General features: G+C 36.5%; 1 protein-coding gene across 2 annotated transcripts; it reads right to left on the bottom strand.

The window, feature by feature from the left end:
• Positions 1–496: 496 nt before the first annotated feature.
• Positions 497–18,052, bottom strand: LOC115627166 (MICAL-like protein 1). Of its 2 annotated transcripts, XM_030522755.1 has the most exons (9): positions 17,454–18,052; positions 10,918–11,074; positions 9,769–9,965; positions 8,533–8,639; positions 3,089–4,554; positions 1,729–2,964; positions 1,227–1,434; positions 1,006–1,164; positions 497–909 (listed from the first exon to the last, which is right to left on the bottom strand). In XM_030522755.1, the coding sequence occupies exons 2-9, from the start codon at positions 11,067–11,069 to the stop codon at positions 841–843; spliced, it is 3,594 nt and encodes a 1,197-aa protein (XP_030378615.1). In that variant the 5' UTR covers positions 11,070–11,074; positions 17,454–18,052; the 3' UTR covers positions 497–840. The 2 variants fall into 2 exon arrangements, with proteins under 2 accessions (XP_030378615.1, XP_030378616.1); XM_030522756.1 differs by lacking the exons at positions 8,533–8,639; positions 9,769–9,965; positions 10,918–11,074; positions 17,454–18,052 and adding an exon at positions 6,894–7,104.
• Between the last annotated feature and the right edge of the window lie 695 nt (positions 18,053–18,747).

Below are 18,747 nucleotides of genomic sequence, written 5' to 3'. Positions count from 1 at the left end.
CTAAACAACTTCCGCAAACTGGGTTGCAGCTTTCTCTGTGTTGAGACTAGTGTTAGAACTATCGCCATATAATAATAACCTGATTACCTTTTAATCGCCAACAAAGAGATAAGTCATTTAGGTATATGGTTGGAGTACGTATATAAGTTTTATTAGGAATAGTTGTGAATAGTCTCATAAAATATTATATATAGAAGTACTTGTCCGGGTAAAGACCATTTGCTATCACTTTTCTATCCATTACACAAATACGAATCATATATATATATATATACGTATGTATGTGTATCTTTTAACAATGACCGATCTTTCTTTCAATAATAAAATATATAAATGATTATGTTGCGTTAAATTTCTCATAGAATTGTATAAATATATATGTATATGTATGTGTTTATTTTATATAAATATTCAATTTGTCTCTACACTCGGACTAGCCTTTCTATCATATCATATCTAATCACTCTAATAACAATCAGTTTCAACATTCAGCAAATTCCATTCCTTTATATAATTTTATTATAATATTATAAATAGTACATCTTTAAGATTTTAAGTGCACAGCTGTTGTTTAGGCAATTGTTGCAGACATTGAATAATATTTAACAAACAAATTTAAGTGCACACGACCTACATAGAAAACACAAAAAAAAACAAAAAAAAAAATAGATATATGTTTCACAAAATTAAAAACGAGAATTCAAGTATCACAAGTAAATGTGTTGTATCTTGTAGGGGGCGAGGGAACGTGAAGTGAGGAGGGGGGTTTATGTGCTTTGTGAGCACACAGAACGAACAGCGGGTGGGAGAAGCGTTTCTAAGCGTTCTTCATAGACGCTCCTAAAAGAACAATTTGTGTTTTTTCTTTGTCTTTTCCTTGGTTGGTTTCAGCTCCGATTCATCGGCGTCCTAGATAGAGAGAAAGAAATAGGATTTTTTTTAAATAATAAATGTTATATATTATAAATTAAACAAAATGAATTTCAGTAAACGAACTTAACGTACCTTATCAACGTCCATATTTTTCATTTTCGACAACTTTTTACTCTCCTTCTGTTGCTTCTTTTCCTTTTTGGAGAGTTTTGCGCTTCCTGTTTTTGGTTTGTCGGGTATATTGGAGGCCCCGCGCTTGGCATTGTGCAGTTCCAAGCGCTGTTTTATGCTCTGCGTGTTTAATTTAGAGAGAATTGTTACCATATATACACATTTGCATTTAAATAACTTACTAAATCCTCTTCAGCTTCGCGCAGTCGATCCATTTCAAGGCAGTCGATCACCTCATTTCGCAATTCTACGACTTCAACCAGACGTGCGATTAACGCTTCCTCTCGCGCCTTATCCGTATCCGTTTTATTGAGCTCCGGTTGGCTCATCAGTACACGTATCTCGTATTCAATATCGGCCTGTTCCTGCTCCAAACGATGTTGCCGTCGTCTATATATATGGAGATTCAATTACGATTAAAATGCTGCACATATTTATCTTAAAGTGTGGTCAAACAGGCAAATAATTTGCTGCATTTTTTAAGCATTTCATGAATATAATTTTTCAATAAAAACAACATCAAAATTCCAGTAATGTGGAATCGAAATTGGAATATGCTTTCAATTCTGAGAAACTATTGGTTATTTAGCTTGAAAAGCTTCTTATTGGACCTAGCTATCGTTTTTGGAATATGAGAGCATATACCGATTTCTATTTCGCAAAATTCAATTCCAGCTTGCTTACAGATACATTAGCTCCGCTTGACGACGAAACAATTCGTTCTTCTCGTTCACCAACTCGAAGAGTTGCAAAATTAAATCTTCCACTTCTTTAGAATTTTGACCCTGCTCGGCTGGATTGGTTGCAATTGGGCTGGGAGTGGAATCTGCGGCATCTACTGCTGTTGCTGCGGTTGTCACAATAGTGGGTCCCTCGCAGCGATCCCTAATCATCTTCTCCAAAATGACGCCCTGCTTCTCTAGACCCTGTTGCTGTACTTCTATGATTTCCAATTCGTGACGTATCTCCTGTAGCGGCAACATCTGCAGGACTTTGCGTTGCGGAATGGGCAGGGCAGGGGCTGGACCCTTGCGTCGCTTCCACTTCCCATGCGTCGACTTGTTATATATGCTGGCGGAAGTCGTACTATTGTGGCTTTCGAGTCCAAACACTTGCAATTGACGATTGCGATTTTGCGCCTCCTTGTTATCCTTCAGTTTCTCCAGCTGGCGATTGTGCTCATTCGGCTGATCCAGATGGGTGGGCGTATTAATTGTTGGGGGCATCAGTATCCGGCGATACACAATGTCCGTTTCCGCGACAGCGTTACGCTGCTTTTGCTCATCTGCGGAATTGCTCGGATTCGCCGTCTCATCGTCTGACAGCAGGCTGTGATGTAATGGAATGAGTCGTCGCGTACTTTGTTGGCCCGTATCGGGCTTACCCTCCAACAAGGCTTTCTCTTCATCTGGCATTTTAGCCGAATCCAAGTCGCCCTGCAGAGGGTAACTAAGCAAGTTTTTTGAATCGTTTCCGTTAATGTTTTCCTGCTGCTGTGATTCTACATGCGGAGGATTCCGCACCTCCAGTCTGGCCGGTTTCGGAGGCGTTGGTGCCGGACGTTTTTTGCGACTCGACTTCGGCGAACTTACAACTGAATGAGATTTCAATTCACTATCGCCACTGTTGAGGCTCGAATTGCTGCGATTCACATTCTCCTCAGACGATGGGAACAGCTCCTTGAGCGCACCAGGCGGCACCGGAGCGCGTCTCGACTTACGCGAGCGGACAGTACCACCAGCCGAAGATGACAGCGAATTGTTTGATCCCCGCCCATCTGCGTCACGCTGTATCTGTTGTTGAGGGCTGACCGGCGAGAAAAGCGAGCTGTTGCTATCATAATGGCTTCCCATATCCCGCACATTACTGCGTTGACTGAGTCGTGGTGTCGGCTCCGGTGTGGGTGTTTGCGATTGTGAACTGTAAATGGAAATTATTAATAAGTGAATTAGAAATGAGCCAAGAAGTTATCTTCTTCCCTTGCGCCAAAGCTATATAACCATCACTATAAAAACCACTATGTCCATACTGTTTATTTACTTACATTGTCGTTCTCGGCGTTGGCAAAGGTATTTTCTTGGTCGCCGGCAGTGTTAGGCTGGAACGTCTCGAAGATCCCAATCCAGCTGTTTGACCATCGGCATCATTCTCATGCTCACTTCGCAGGATGCGTGGCGGCGGCGGTCGTGGTGGTGGTACCTTAATGGAGCCTGACGATTGACGACCTTTGCTGCCAGCCTTCTCCAACTCCACCTCGTCGTCCTCGCTGTCAAATGGATTCAGGCTGTCCGGTGATGTAATGCCCGGGTGTTGGGCTTGTGCTGGGGCGGGTGGTGGCGCGAGTGCTGATTGTGGTTCATCATCGCTGTCATCCGAAGCGAAGGGATTTAGATATTCCGGATAGCGGTTTTCCACCGAAGTCGTTGGCGATAGAGGCACACTATCGCTATGATGTTCGACTTCCTCGGATTCCTTTACGATTTTCTCTTTCCGCTCTGCTGGGCTTGTGGACTCCTCTAAAGTCTCGTCTTCTATTTTAATGGGAATATTTGAAGGCGTACGTCTTTCTTCTACGTCGTCTGCGGCTATTTCTAATTTTTCCTGCATGTTTACGTTATTGGGTTCTTCTGACGGCGTCCTGGACGGCATAACGACTTCCTGCTCCACAACCGCTTGTTCAGGTGGAGGAGGTGGCAACTGCTCCTTTTCACGTGATTCTTGTTGTGCTTCCAGCACACCCAGCTGATCACTGACATCGTCCAAAAGCTGCTTTGTGACTTCTACATTCTCTGTAACCGTATCCGCATCCGCTTCCTTCAGTTGTTCCTCGCACTTTGTTGCTAACACCGATGGCTTATCGTGTTGTTCGCTGATGTTTTCTTTATCTTCTTCAGACACTTCAAGGCTGATTTTCGTTTCAGTTCTAAACCGTCCCGAAGACGGTGTCGAGGGAATCTCCTTCTTCTCCACTTCGTCACTTATGGGAATTCCCGTGTCTGGTACATCATGTTTTGTGTCTTCGACAGGTTTGTCATCGACAATGCCATGCAGGAAACTGCCCAAAGCTGCATTCCCCTTATAGACAGTTGTGGGTGGCTGATAGGATCGCGCCTCGTTGATGTGCTGACGTTTCTCCTCGTCGCTGACGCTCTTCTGCAGCACCTTGTGGCCATTATTATGGACGGCGCTCTGCTCAAAGAAGGCCAAACGTTCGGATAGAGAGTTGCGAACGGGTTTCCCATGGGCACCAGCACTAGTGGTTGGTGCCGTGTCTGTGTCTTCGCGAATTTCAATTTCGTCCTCCTCGTCAGGACAGGTTTCGCAGCAATACTCATTGTTCACCTCTGTCTCGTAGAAGCTGCCCGGCGACAATTGTGAGCCGCAGCGAGCACATTTCAGACAGGTGCGATGGTAGACCTGCTTGCCAATAAGCAGGCGTTCGGCCAGAAACACCGGCAGCTGACACTTCTGGCAGGGATCACGTCGTGGCACGCCCACAACGTGCGCCATCTGAAAGTGTAGAAGATGAACGATTAGTGGGGGCGATCGTAGGAAAGCGGGGACTAGCAGGGCAAATAGTTGACAGAGCGTTATCAGACTAATATAATAGTGTTTAGATGAATGTATATATTTAGGTGGATCTCTACCGCTGCCGCTACTGCTGCTGGCTGGCTGGCTGGCTGGGTGGATGGATGGGCTGTTGATCGGCTTGGAAGTTGCGATGTAAAGCTGCGAGTTTCAGCCTCAAAGCGCTAATGAACGAACGGTAAGTGAGCGAACTGAACAATAGGCGTGACAATAAAGCAAAATCGAAACTGTGTGAGGGTTCTTTATGCAATATATGTATACAAGTATGTACTCGTAGTATGTAGGTATAAGACTATGTGTATGAATGTGAATGTATTTATGTAGGTATGTGGGTCCCCTATGATGATTGTGTGCTTAAGCGGGAAACGATTATTCATCGATGTGTGATTTATTTGTGCTTTATAACGTTCATTCCTGAAGAGTTCATGCGTTAACGTTAACATTGTTCGCATTGCCTTTCGTTGTTGCTTTTGCCGTTCATACTTAGTATGAATTGTTGTTGTTGTTGTTGCTGTGTAGTGTTGTGAGAGTTTTCCGTCGATACGTATTTTGGGGTGACCGGAGTGGGTAACTGCGCTTACCTGTCTCAGGTCTCAGTCAAGCACGTTTCAATATATTCTTTATTTATGGTTCGATGGTTGGTAGGATGGATTCCAGATTGGTTTGCTTCTCATCATAAGTACGTATGTTGTACATATATTCATATATATATATGTACATACATATATTTGGTTGATTATCGTTTTGTCGATGAGATTTTGTTTGTTCGGTTAGATTTGGTTTTTGATTTTATTGATAAAAGTACTGTAACTATTAACATGTAACTATAGCACTGGCTGTCAGGGCCTTAAGCTATATATATATTAACATATTTTTCATATAGCAATAACAATATGGTTTAATAATAAATGTTGTAAAAGAAAAAAGAATTTTAAAATTAAAAAAAAAAACATTAATTATGTATAAAATGCACTCTGATGGAGTACCCAACACAATTTGAAAATATTGTAGCACTACAAATCATGTTTCCATTATTGATATTATATATATATATTTTTTTGTATATATAATCTTGCAAAGCTAGCAGTTGATGTAACATATATGTATGTATTTTTCGAGTTGATGACTGCCTTATCTTTCTGGTACGTGAATATGTATGTTGTTGTTATTAAATATTGTTTTGATTGCGTCGATCCTTATGCTAATCTTGTTGATCATCCACTTTTGTTCTTCGCTTTATTTGCCGTTTAGAGATTTTTGGTTTAAATGTTTCTTACGAAATTTTGTTCTTAAAATTGCAGGTTTTTTTTTTTTTGTTTTTTTGTTTTGTATTTTTCAATTGTTGGCTTTAGCAAAATATCTCTGGCTTGTATTGGCCCACAATATCCAGACTTTTATCATCCTGTATTTGTACATAGAGAAAGAGAAGACAGAAGAAAAAGCGTGTAGAAATCAAATGAGCAACGGACACAAACGAATTGTATATTTCAAAAGATTAAGAAAAAAAAAGAACAACAACTTAAGGGGGAATTTAATGAATAAACAACAACAAAAAAGAAACAAGCAAACACACAAAGGGTTTAAGTGAAAACGATTTTGTGCGATTAGGTGAGTTAATGTATGTACAAATACATATGTATGCATTTTTATGTATATATGTATGTATATATATATATATATATATCTGTATATATATATAATATGTAGATGGATGCAGGGGGTCTAACATATGCACATAAATTTCTATGGATTGTGCTGCGTGTGTTCGTGCTAAGTACAAACTTCAAAATATATATTTTTTATGTAAGTATGTACACTAATGTTTACGCGTACATTCCCGGCTTTTAAAATGTAATGTTCTGACGGTTGGGAGGATGATAACAAACTGACGTGTATGACCTCTTTTTATTCTTTTCAAATACATTTTTAAATCGCCAACTAAATTGGATACCGCAGTGGTACCAGTTCATTATTATCTGTGACCTGAAGCGTGAAATAAAGCACAAAACATACAAACATACATACGTATAATTATTTATCATACCATAACAACAACAACAAAAAAACTGAAAAATAACCGAAACTTTAAACAAAGTCAGTCAATCAGCAACAAGTTTGCTTGTATTAACATCTGTATAAACGTATGTATGTATATATGTATGTTTGTTTGAATGTATATATTTGTGTGCATTTATGCATTAAAACTGTGCCAACTGCTTGCTGCAGGCAGCAGAGGCAGCCGACGCCGCCATTGCTCATACCGCCAGAAGCTTCGTCTAAAGTTGTTGACGTTGCGCCAACCACATAGAATATCAACGAATAGGAAAAACTCCCGCAAAACCGATTTAAAACATTAGAACTTTCATCAAAACTAATTCAATATGTGTATGCTGTGAACGTTTTAGTACATATAACGAAGAAATAAAACAACAAACAAAAACAAAATCAAAACAACACTGGAGGACAGCTCAACCACAACTTTAGTGTTTGCCTCACCCGTTTGCTAGAGATGTGCTACAATTATGTGGTGTTACTTTCTCGTGAGAACTGCTCACAACTCACGTCGAGTCACCAAATGTTGCATGTGGCAAGAACAAATCCATACATGTTTCTATGCTGCATCGTTTCATTACAAAGAAAACCGTTGTTTTCTTCGTCTCAAAAAATAAGCGGAGCATTGTATGTAACAGCTCTTTAAAGCCATTCAATAAAACATATTTTACAAATGAAATTTGTTGATCATAGAGTATACATGGACAGATTTTATATTTTTTTAAGATCCAAAAGCTCAAAGCCACAATTGGGTCACTAATAAAAAGTCACTGATAATTTGAAGTCGTTGTTGTAGGCTTTATCATCTCTACCAACCATGCGGCGTTTACCAGCACTGTGTGAGCGGTGCTGAAAAATTGTGTGGCAGCACCGCAAAATACTAGCTGTTGTGCTGGGAAAAACAAATACACACAAGCCGTTATGTTTCTTATGGAGAAGTTACGCAAACCGGCTGATGCTGCTATTGCCGTTCTTCGCGTTTATTAACGTGTTAAGCTTTATTTTTCTTCTCTTTTTAATAAATGTAAACGACGCAATTGAAATTAAGGTTTCAATTGCTGCTCATCATTTATATGTATGTATGTATGTCTTTGTCAACCATCATTAAGAATTAAAAAAAAAATAAGGGGAGATCAAAAAGCCCGCTGACTGAGGGAATAGAGAAGATTTCAACATTTTTGTTTTGTTTAATTGTATGATTCATAAATTGGCATATGTATGTGTGTACATACGCACATATGTATGTATGTATGTATGTGTGTGTACCAAAGCTGCATCTCAATGATTAATGACCCAATTGACCTGAAATTTGGCGCATATGTACATATGTATGTATGTATGTACATAAAAATCACTCTCAGCTCTGTTTTTTAGCAAAGATTTTACCTTTCCACCTGATAAAGTACAAATATCTGCGCAACAGCGTATATGTGTACGTATGTACATATTGTATCTGAATATATACATATGTATACATACATATGTATATAAATAGGTCAGTTGAGAAAATATATGTATGATGATTTAAGGACTGTTTAGGTGGCGTGCAAAGTTATTGTGGGTTATCATAGAAAAACTTGGCATGGACATGGATGTCTATTTGTCAAAACAAAAAAAAAACAGAAATAATGATTGATCGATGAGTGTAAGCTGAGATCGAACATGCGTTAAAATATTAAAATATGTACATATGTATGTATGTATTTAATGCAAATTATTCACATGTTTTTTGTTTAGTATCAAACAACCAAAGTGCAGAACAATAAAACTCAATTAATACCCGATTCTAATATACTTGTACATGTATGCATAAATCAAATTTCCAGCTAATTATATAATGGAACTTACCTTTGGCGGTGGTTCATTAGTATTTGCAATTTGTGATTCCTCTCTCCCGGGACTGGTACGCTTCAGACCGCTGCTGGTAGAACTGCTGCTGCTGCTGCTGCCGGTACCTGCAATAAAATTGGATAAAGTATTTATATGTATATATGTATATATGTGTGTAAAGGGTTAGAGTAAAAGAAAATGTGACGTAGAAATTAAAAGAAAAATCGAATTATTGAAACCATATTTATATCATCACCAAAAAAGGTGTGGGCCCACTTTAAGAGGTTGGGCAAATTTTAATTGCAATTTCAATTATAAAACACAACAATCGCTTCTTTTAAATTATTATTCACGTTCTGTGTTTCTGCAGGAAATAATTTTTGGATATGGGCCGAGAACAGCAGCAGAAATACAAAAACCTTAATTTTCAGTAACACCGATTCAAAAATGTATGTGAACAAGCTGTTCACAATGTAATAAAAAGTTTAAGAGGATTTTTAAAAATACTCCTCGATTAAGTAAACTGTTAGGGCTACTGTCTCTTTGTCAATAACGAACATTTTCAGAGAAGAAATTTTAAGGAATTAGGGCTGTAAGCAAATAAAGCCTTATATTGAGTTTGGGCCAAAATCGAACATAAATAGTCATTACAAATTAAACTGCATTTCAAAATAATTAAAAGCAGTCTTTAGAAAATCAGCATGGCTTATTTAAGAAACGAAGAAATATCTTATTTTATTTATTTTGCTCTAGTGGGCTCACATGAACTGGATAAAACTTAGATTAAGTTTAAGGGCGGCGAAACAATATCATTGGCATTTAGACAATTTAGTCCATTATGTCGTCATATATAGTAGACCTTAAAAAGCCAAGTAATTTGATAATTCAATAAGACTAGTACAACCAATCATTGATCTAAAACAATATATCAAATATGATAAAGGCATCTGTTTAAGAGTTTAATTTGCAAGACGCCTGCCTCTGAGTTACTTTTAATCAAAAACATATATATTTTTACTTTAAAAAATGATGTAGAATGCGACATTTTTATCCAATCGGCATTTGATTTAAACTGTTTACTTGATAAGATAAGCACGAGCCCATTAAGTGGCAAATACTTACTGATTAGATAGCCTCTTTAGCGAAAACACATGTTTGCCTTTTTATTTATAAACATTTATGTATGTATGTCAAAGAATATAAAACAAGGGAATACGAGTAATGCGGGAGTCGGAATTGGATCGCTTTACTTACCTTTAGCATGGTGTGAGTGTGCGAACGCCTGATAGAATTGGGATAGGTAGGTGAGAATCGATAATCTGTCCGGAACTTCATAGGTGTCCATGTCGACGGCGTCGAGTAACGCTGGTATGCCCAAATATTTCTCAGCCGTGGTAAATGCCAACTCATTATTGTAGTACACATCTTTCTTATTGAGTTTCTCGAATTCGCTACAAATTTCATTAAAAAAAATATACATATATTTTATGAATTGTGAACATCTCTATGGAGGACAGTTGTGATTAAAATTATGTACATTTCATAAATGGTGTTGTTTTCGAATTCCTAAAGCACACGCCCGGAAGATAAATTTCAGGGCCAATTTTTTGTATTTTCTACTTCTTCTTTTTTTTTTTTGTTCTAAGCAAACAAATGATAAATTGTTGCTTCCACAAAGCCAAGTAAGCGTTCATTGTGATAAAACAACGCATACTTGTGCGTCCACAGATGTTTATGGACGTCGGCTATAGACCCTGGACGGTAAGTCGTTTTTGTTTTTATTGCATGTTTTATATGTGTCAGAGGCATAATGTTTTTGTTTTGTTGCATCATTCACTCATTAAGCTCAAAAATCAGAGCACCTGATTCCTCTTTATCACTGAAAAGTCGGTGACTCACTATATCGTTAAAGCGAAGATAAGAACTCAAAACAGTTGTAACAGAAGTACTCGTATATCCATAATTTGTGGCAACTGAACGGAAATTCTTGTCATTCATGTCGGAAATTGTATTCTGAAACGCAGAAATTATATATTATGCTCTAATGCTATTGTTTTTATATCGAAATTCGAAAAAATATTTAGCTATACGGAATTCAATCGCAAGTTTACAATTAAATAGCTTAGTTAGTTAGAAACATATTTTTATGATATAGCTATCTGAAGAATCCTTCTTCTAAACTTCACAGTCTAATTCGTAATTTGAAGATATTCCATAATAATATGCGCTTTCAGTTTTGAAAAACTAAATTAAATATCTCTTAAAGAAACATTTTTTCAGACAGGTACGACATATGATAAGGGGTCTGATTTGCCATCGCTATATGATTCTTATAGAACTCTTATTCTACACTTCCAAATGCGTGTACACATGTATGTACTATATATAAAATATTATATTTACATTAGATCCGGTCGGAAGTGGTGAATAATTGCACAAAAGGCGAGCCCATCACGCCACGATGTTGTCATATTGTCGATCTTAACGCCCGGATATCCTTCGGTCATACGTCGACACCATTGCTCCAAGGCCTTTGTGCCGCGACGTTCCGCCATTTTTGCTGAAAAGAACGAAATAAGAATGAAGATATTACTTTAAAAATTATACGTGATGGCTAAGAAACACTATAGCTTTTGATTATTGAATCACATCAATGTATGGATGATAACATCTATTCGGGAAATGACTTTATCATTTCCCCGCTTGGCATTTATTAAGCATTTCCGAACTGATAAAACTTGCTAACCAGGCTTATGGGGCTGATAATGGGCTTTACATCATGGCTGGCTCATAAAACAATGCATTATTGCTAAGAAAATATTGGTATGAGAGGGGGGCCTTCTGTATTTCTTGACCTCCTTATACAAGTATGTGGAGTGTTTTTCGCAACAAGATAAGAATGAACAGTTTATCAAAATAAAATATATATAAACTAATAATAGCTTAATACATGTGTATATCGAAGTGATTGATTTAGCTTCAAATGGGAGTTCAGAGTTTGTATTTTCCACAACACTCCTCATTCCTAGGTGACGTCTTTAGACCCTCTGGTATAAAAAAAAGAGATCTGCATATAGTATATATAACTATGCACTTCACTAGCTGCAATTAAAAAACCGCAACAGCCTTTCTTGTAGTGTATAGGTGTACATAATATATCTGGTAGTTTGTCCACTTCTTTAAAAGCGTGTTTATTGATGCATATAAACTACAGTTTTGTTCAATTACCGAAGCTCATAGCGAAAGTGTGGATGAATGGCCTCACTGTGTTAATTCGTACTCTCTCCCTCTCTCTCTCCCCCCCCCCCCATCTCACTCTTTCTCTTTCTCTCTCTTTTACGCTAAAGAGAAAGGAGGGTGTATTGCTTTAGTAATGGCATATGTTACACAGAGAATAAAAGGCCACAAAATATCAATTGGTGATCATAGATAAATTTTAGACACTATAAAAACAATAAACTCTTATTAAAACACATCTCTTATAAATTTTTTTGCAAAATATGGCCACAGTAGTTTTAACCCGAAGCCGTCTGGCCGTCCGTATGCACGTCGAGATCTTCTTCTTATGTAGAGTTATCTTATCCATACGCGGAGCAAGTTTATTATAAACCATATCTAGCTTTATTATTTTATATAGCTGCCATAGGATTACGCCTAGTAGGAAAACTTGTCTGTTTATTACCATTTTTTAGGCACATCTAATATTTGTGAGTTTTTTATGGTGGACAAAATTAATTTCAGAACGAACAACTTTATTGTTTTTTATAGTATTGTAACCAATACAGTGCTTTACCATAATCTGAATCAAAATCAGTTCACTTCATCAACAAAGCTTAATTGAGTTGGTTGTAACGCAGGAAAGGGAGTGTAAAAAGTATTCCAAAAAGTCGTACACACTTGATATTGTTTTCTAAACAAACATTTATTTGCAGCTGATTGCCGGAAAATGATGGAATATTTTTGTTTTTTTAACAGAACATTTGCCAATTAGATTGCAATGCTCCACCTCTGATCTTAAGTGGAATGAATATATGTAGTACTAGGAAAGTACAGTTATTTTTGTAGGTATTTTTTTTTATTCTGCTTCTTCTTGTAAAGTCTACGAATTACAATTCTCACCCAGAAATAAATTGAATAAATAAATATCTTAGTATTATGATTTTCCACCATAATGAAACATTTTTAGACTAGTTTTATGTCTTGCAATTCAATTTACAGTGAAAACTCCCTTAATGGACACTTTTTTTTAAAACATTCGATCGGTCCCTTGGGCGGACAAAAATTTTCACTGTATTTTAAAGCTGAGCTGAAAAGTGCTCCCCAAAATGGGTTAAATAAATATTATTATTACTCCATGCTATTAAAATCTTCGCTTTCATAATAATTTGCAGTCTTTTGATTTGTAAATTTTAAATAAAATTTATTGAAGTATAGAACTATCTTATGTGTTTTCCCCCCTAAAAATGCCAATTGGTGTTTTGTTCTTTGCTTGCCTTTTCCATTTTTTGTTTTAAGTGAAACAGATTGAGGGTAACCCCCAGTCGACTGCAGTGTATATTTTCGAGTCTGTTGTGGTAGAATTATCTCATTTGTTTGCCCCGAAAAAAAGGGCAATTGGTCACAGCAGTAGAGATGAACGTTAAGGAGGCTACTGATTCGTTTTCGACGTGCTTGGATTCTATAATTACTTCCGCGAAATGCACAAATCGGTAAGCATACATATACATATGTATACATACATAGAGATATACAAACATATGTATGTATATTTGTATTTAAATACATACATACATGGGTTGGGAGAAAGCTAAAAGTAACAGCCACAGTGATAGCCCCGGCGTCAAAACCGGCACACCTGCACCTCAAGTCAATGACAACAACAACAACAGCAAATACAACAAAACTAAACAAAACAAAGAAAACCCGCCAGTCAGAGTCAGTTCGCAACTGAGACATTCACCGATTGATTTGCTCAGACTCGGTCCCAATCCCGGCCCAGTAGTCTGGCCAGTTGTCGATGTCGATCGCTACTGTTGTTGTTGCAATCGTTGTTGCTGTTGCTGTTGTTGTTGTTGTTGTTGCCGTCAACTCTATGCTTTATAATATTACCGACCGACTACTAATGCATATACATATAGTAAGTGTTATCCACGCACTCCCATGCACAAAGAAAGATTCGAACAATCAGCCATCCATTCATCCAACCATCCATCGATGTACACCCATCAGGCATGATCATGTTCATTTGTATATTTTATTTATCGATTTTACGTTTTAACAATAGGAAGCACAGCTTTCAGTTAAAGTGAATGACAGGCAATATTTTCGCAGGGTATTCAGGCCTACAAAATTGAATTAAAAACTTGTCGTTGCTTTGAAATTATATAATAAACATACATTTAATTGAAGATGTTGAGCTAATTATGATAGTAATATTTTTGTATTATGATATTTCTGGTCCAAAATATGGTTATATCACGATCTTTGTCAGTTTTTTTTTTTTTTTAATCTTATTGCAAACTTTCTGAGATTGGTTTTTCAGAGACAACAAAGTTTGCTGAAAGAGCTGAGGAGCAGAGTATTCCCGTAGCGTCGAATGCCTACATTTTTAGTCACTAATTTAGACTTTACGGGAACCGACTATAAATGCAATTCTTTTTGCTTCTATTACGCGCAATTTATTTAGGCACAGCCGGCAGCGACTCATAAATAGCAAGAATTCCCTAAGATATCATTAAAAGCAACACAGTTTTTGTTACTATGATGGATTTTTGCAAGGATCTTTCCTACGGCAGCTATACAGAAAAATGAGCATATGTATGTTTTCCAGGTTTTGTTTCCCTAGCTGATATGCTTCAGAAGATCTCGACGTTCATACAGACGAACAATTGCATAGATAAAGAAATAAATCGACGCACATTTCTAAATCGATTTGGACTTGAATCATTCTACCACGCCTCCTTCTGCTAGTTGCATACATTTGGCAGGGCTTAGACTTTCTAGTAAGCTCTCTCCCCTTAGTTCGGAAACTAGCTAAGGACTATCAAGACTGTCTTAGCCTATGACTTAACATGACTTTATTAATTAAAACAAAAGTAGCCATTCCATAGGACCACTCTATCTATCGATAGCTTGAGCCAAATAATAACTTGCTACGCTTTATTAGGCTTATCGATAAGTTTCTTATTATTAGGCAATTTTTTCGGCTTCTCTTCAAACTCACGTCAACTCACAGGCTTGGCCACAAATCTTCGTTTAACAACAAAAAACTGTTTCTTTGTTAAATCAAGCGAGACTCTGACTTGAGTTTTGCAACAAAAGTTTTTCTTTTTGTTGTTATTGTTTATATATTTTGCTGTTTCATCGCTGCTGCTTTTTATTGCTGTCTGCCAGTTTTCACTTTCCATATATATTTTCATACCTCAAAAGCTAGCCTTTTTTTAAAAGGCAGACCGGCAGACCGACAGGCAGACAGACTGGCAGGCAGGCCGGCAGACAGGCAGTTTGGGTTCAAGAAAGGTTATTGCTTTGGTCATAACTGTATTTTTTTGTGACGAATTTTATTGTTTTTAACAATTTATATTGAGCAACTCTTTATGGCGGCAACCAGGCAGGTTTAAGCTCTAACCTAGAAAGTTTGGTTTATTGTTATGACAAACCCAAAAGCAGAGACTTTATAATCACAATTTTCCTCGACTGTTTCTTCAGAGTTGTTTCTAGAATCAGACTCGGTTTATGTCATGAAGTTCTATGTTTATGGTTTGTAAGCTAAATATATATTTAATGTATATTTAATAGCAAGTTTTTTGAAGTGTAATACGTTTTCCAAACTTACAAAGCCGAAGAAAGCGTTTTTTTAAATATTTTTCAGTTACTTCAGTGAAGTACATTTTATCTGAATGCCAAAACCTAATAGCTACCTATCCACCTAATCATTTCTGTGAATACCTCCGTTTTATTTAATTCATTATAATAAATCATATTATCTTTTAAGTAAAGCTTAAGGCTTCGAGACGCTGTAGCTAAGTACCTTAGCTTAACTATCACTTTAATTACTTATAAGCTGTATATAAATAAATATATTTAAGTTAACCAAACTTTGAATTCCAAACCCACCTCTTTGTTCATAGTGTGCTATTTTTTTTAGCGGCCAAGATATTAATTTCTTGCGTATGCTTTGTAAGTTAAAATACATATTTAATTTATGTTTTTCATCATTAATATATACTCGTATATTTAATCTTAACACATTCACTGTAACAACTGAATTTTTGCGACAGCTCAACAAAGCAAATTGGCCGTTAAAGACAACTAGAACTTGTTATTACAAGTATATCCGATCAAGAACACAAATTTGTTTGCACATTATTTGCACGTTTGACCGCATAGCTTAACAGTTTTTGGGTTTCGTTCAATATTACCTAAAATGTTTTGCACATACCTACATACACTGCGTAGACTGCAGCTTTAATATTATATTACTTAAAATAAATTATGGAAAACTATAAAATTGCGTATCTAAGTGGAGGAAATATAATTCTCGACCTAATACTTTTTAGAGTTTTTTGTTGTCCCTCAGCGTATTTATTTCAAGATGGAAAAGAACTTATTACAATGATTAGGGAAAGAGTAAGAGCCATGACATTTTGAGGAATTGTGTGCCAAGGTTTCACGAAATCACGAGATCCCAGCTCACGCACACCACTAAACAAACAATGTAACGGTCGACCGACAAATACGTTGTTTTTTTTATTATCAGCAAAGCAAATTGTAAACAAAAATAATAAAAATGGTACAGAGCTTTTTATTGCTTTAACCGATGCATACATACATATATTTATTCAAGCATAGCGCGCTTAACTTGGTAAAAAAATAAAATTTGTTCAAAAATCGTTTGTGTGCTAATGGGAAGCGCAAAGTTTCGAGCAACAACCAACGCGGTCTCATGTCTGCCTGCATGTGTACATGTGTGTGTCTGTTTGTGTGTATGTGAGTGTGTCTGTTAAGCAGCCAACTCGAATGCTAATTAGGTGAAGAAGAATAATAACGTTGATCCATCCAGTAACAGCAGCAGCGGCAGCAACAGACAACAATAAAGAACACTCAGCGATCAACGCTTATTCTACCACTCACACAAACATAGATGCACACAAACGGGCGTGAGTATGTGTGCGTGTTGGATACCCTGCAGTACTGAGACTTCAAACTTTCTTTGAATATTAGTGGAAAAGTAGTGGAAAGGGACAAGCGCAATGTAGAGAGGAATTGTTGCCCCTCATTTACTCTATTTTAAGCGAAATGAAGAATAAATTTGCCATCAAGCAAAAAAGCAAAAATCAAGCACACATAAAATATATTTGCATAAAGATAAAAATAAGGGAAATAAAACATAAAACGGAAATATTTTTAAAAATACATATCTAATTATACTTTAAGTCATTAAGCTTTATGTATATTTTGTCCCGCTTTATTGTTGTTGAACTTTTTATATTTCTCCATTTTGTTTAATCAAGTGGTAAAAGCCTTAGCTGCCTGTACTCTTAACATTAAGATGTCTTTACCTTACTTGTAAATTCATAATGTTTTTTTAAGAAAAGTGAATAATTTTAATTGAATATAGTAATACCAAAAAAATAAAAGATTTTATACAAAACAGGGGAGAATAAGAAAAATAATAAAATCTTCGGCATCGACTTAAGGAGACCCTGTGGAAAAAACCGCCATTGGCGAAATCCAATAACAAGTCTAACCAAAAACGCTTTTGAAATACATTTCTTAGGCTAACAAAGGAGCGACTACAATGGCGAAGAGGGGCTAACGCTCGTTGCTGCAGGGTACGGTGTACGTGCACACATTCATGCGTGTGAGTATATATATATATATATGTGTGTGTGTGTACATTCAAATGTGCCACACAAACTCGCTCGCTTTAAACTTACCAACAACAACAATCTTTCTCCGACGCGTCGGTCACTTCAAATTTATTTCCACTGGACGAGGGGCGGAGAGAGACTGGGATTTGCCTTTAAAACTGTTTTGCTGATGTGTCCGTTTTCACTAATTTATGTATGTATCCAATTTTTTGTTTAATATTTTATGCATTTACGTTCAACAGCGAAGCGCAATAATTGTTTTTAATATGCATACACACAGATAAACAATTTTACATGTCCATAAATGTTCATATGTAGGTTTTTCCGCTTACATGCGCGCACACACAAACAAACAATAGTATCTGTGTTCGTTACAGCTCTATGTAGGCATGCATCTATGTTATGTACGTATGTATGTGTGTATTAAGTTACTGTCACAAATCCGGAGCGGAGCAGCAGAAGCAATTAAGTGGCGAATAAAGCTGTATACATGGGTTTATGTTTCTGCAAAATCTTCGGTTGTCGTTTGTTATCAACAATGACTGAATATGATAGTAACAACGAAATCGTAATTTATTTACACTTGGTGTTTGAATCAGAAGAAAAAAAAGCACTGATTTGCATCGTACGTGTGGAAAATGTAAACAAAAAATAAATGCAATCGCGCGCGCGTACACACCACCCCACCTGTTAAAAGATGTGGAGTCAACTGAAATCCGTTGATGTGCGACTCCAGACGAGTGTTGGGTATTATCAGCTGCTGCGGTGAATACGAAGCTTGTTCGAAGTTTACGGTCGGCGTTCATGGTGGACTCACAGAGTCGGGTGGGTGTCTTTGCTAAAGTTTTAAATTCAAAAGAAATTCAAAAAATTGGATGACAACTGAAATAATTCGAAATTGTTTTGTTTAATATAATAATCTAACTTTGCCTAAGATTTTTTTACCAAAGCCTAGATACATATGTTAGTAATATGTTGTACTCAGTTTTATGTTTCAATCTATGTGTTTTTTTTATCATTTTATTTATATGCTGAATTATGGTAAAAGAATAATACATTTTTAATATACAACCTATACGTATTCCTCTATAGAAAATTAAAACACCACATTTTAGAATTACTTTTAAAACTATTAAGCTTTATCTATAACCTAGAAGATAAACAAAGTGTGTTAATGGGACGTACTACATACATATGAATATTCTTAATTTTATTATGCGAATCCCAATATTAAATTATCAAAGCAATTTAAAAAAGAAACACTCAATGTATACGTGTTTATTTGCTCATAAGAATTCGCGAATGCTTCACTTCTATATATTTCAAATTCGATATCAATTAAATACATAGAACACCAGTA

This window comes from Scaptodrosophila lebanonensis, unplaced genomic scaffold (assembly GCF_003285725.1).
Source record: "Scaptodrosophila lebanonensis strain 11010-0011.00,11010-0021.00 unplaced genomic scaffold, SlebRS2 tig00000092-arrow-pilon, whole genome shotgun sequence".
NCBI lineage: Eukaryota > Metazoa > Arthropoda > Insecta > Diptera > Drosophilidae > Scaptodrosophila > Scaptodrosophila lebanonensis.
This window is presented reverse-complemented; position numbering and strand designations above follow the sequence as displayed.

Coding starts and splice junctions, on each gene's coding strand:
- LOC115627166 (XM_030522755.1), bottom strand. CDS start 11,069: ATGGCGGAACGTCGCGGCACAAAGGCCTTGGAGCAATGGTGTCGACGT. Junction 4,555..8,532: donor CTAATGAACCACCGCCAAAG/GTAAGTTCCATT, acceptor CTACACTTTCAG/ATGGCGCACGTTGTGGGCGT. Junction 910..1,005: donor AAAATATGGACGTTGATAAG/GTACGTTAAGTT, acceptor CTCTCTATCTAG/GACGCCGATGAATCGGAGCT.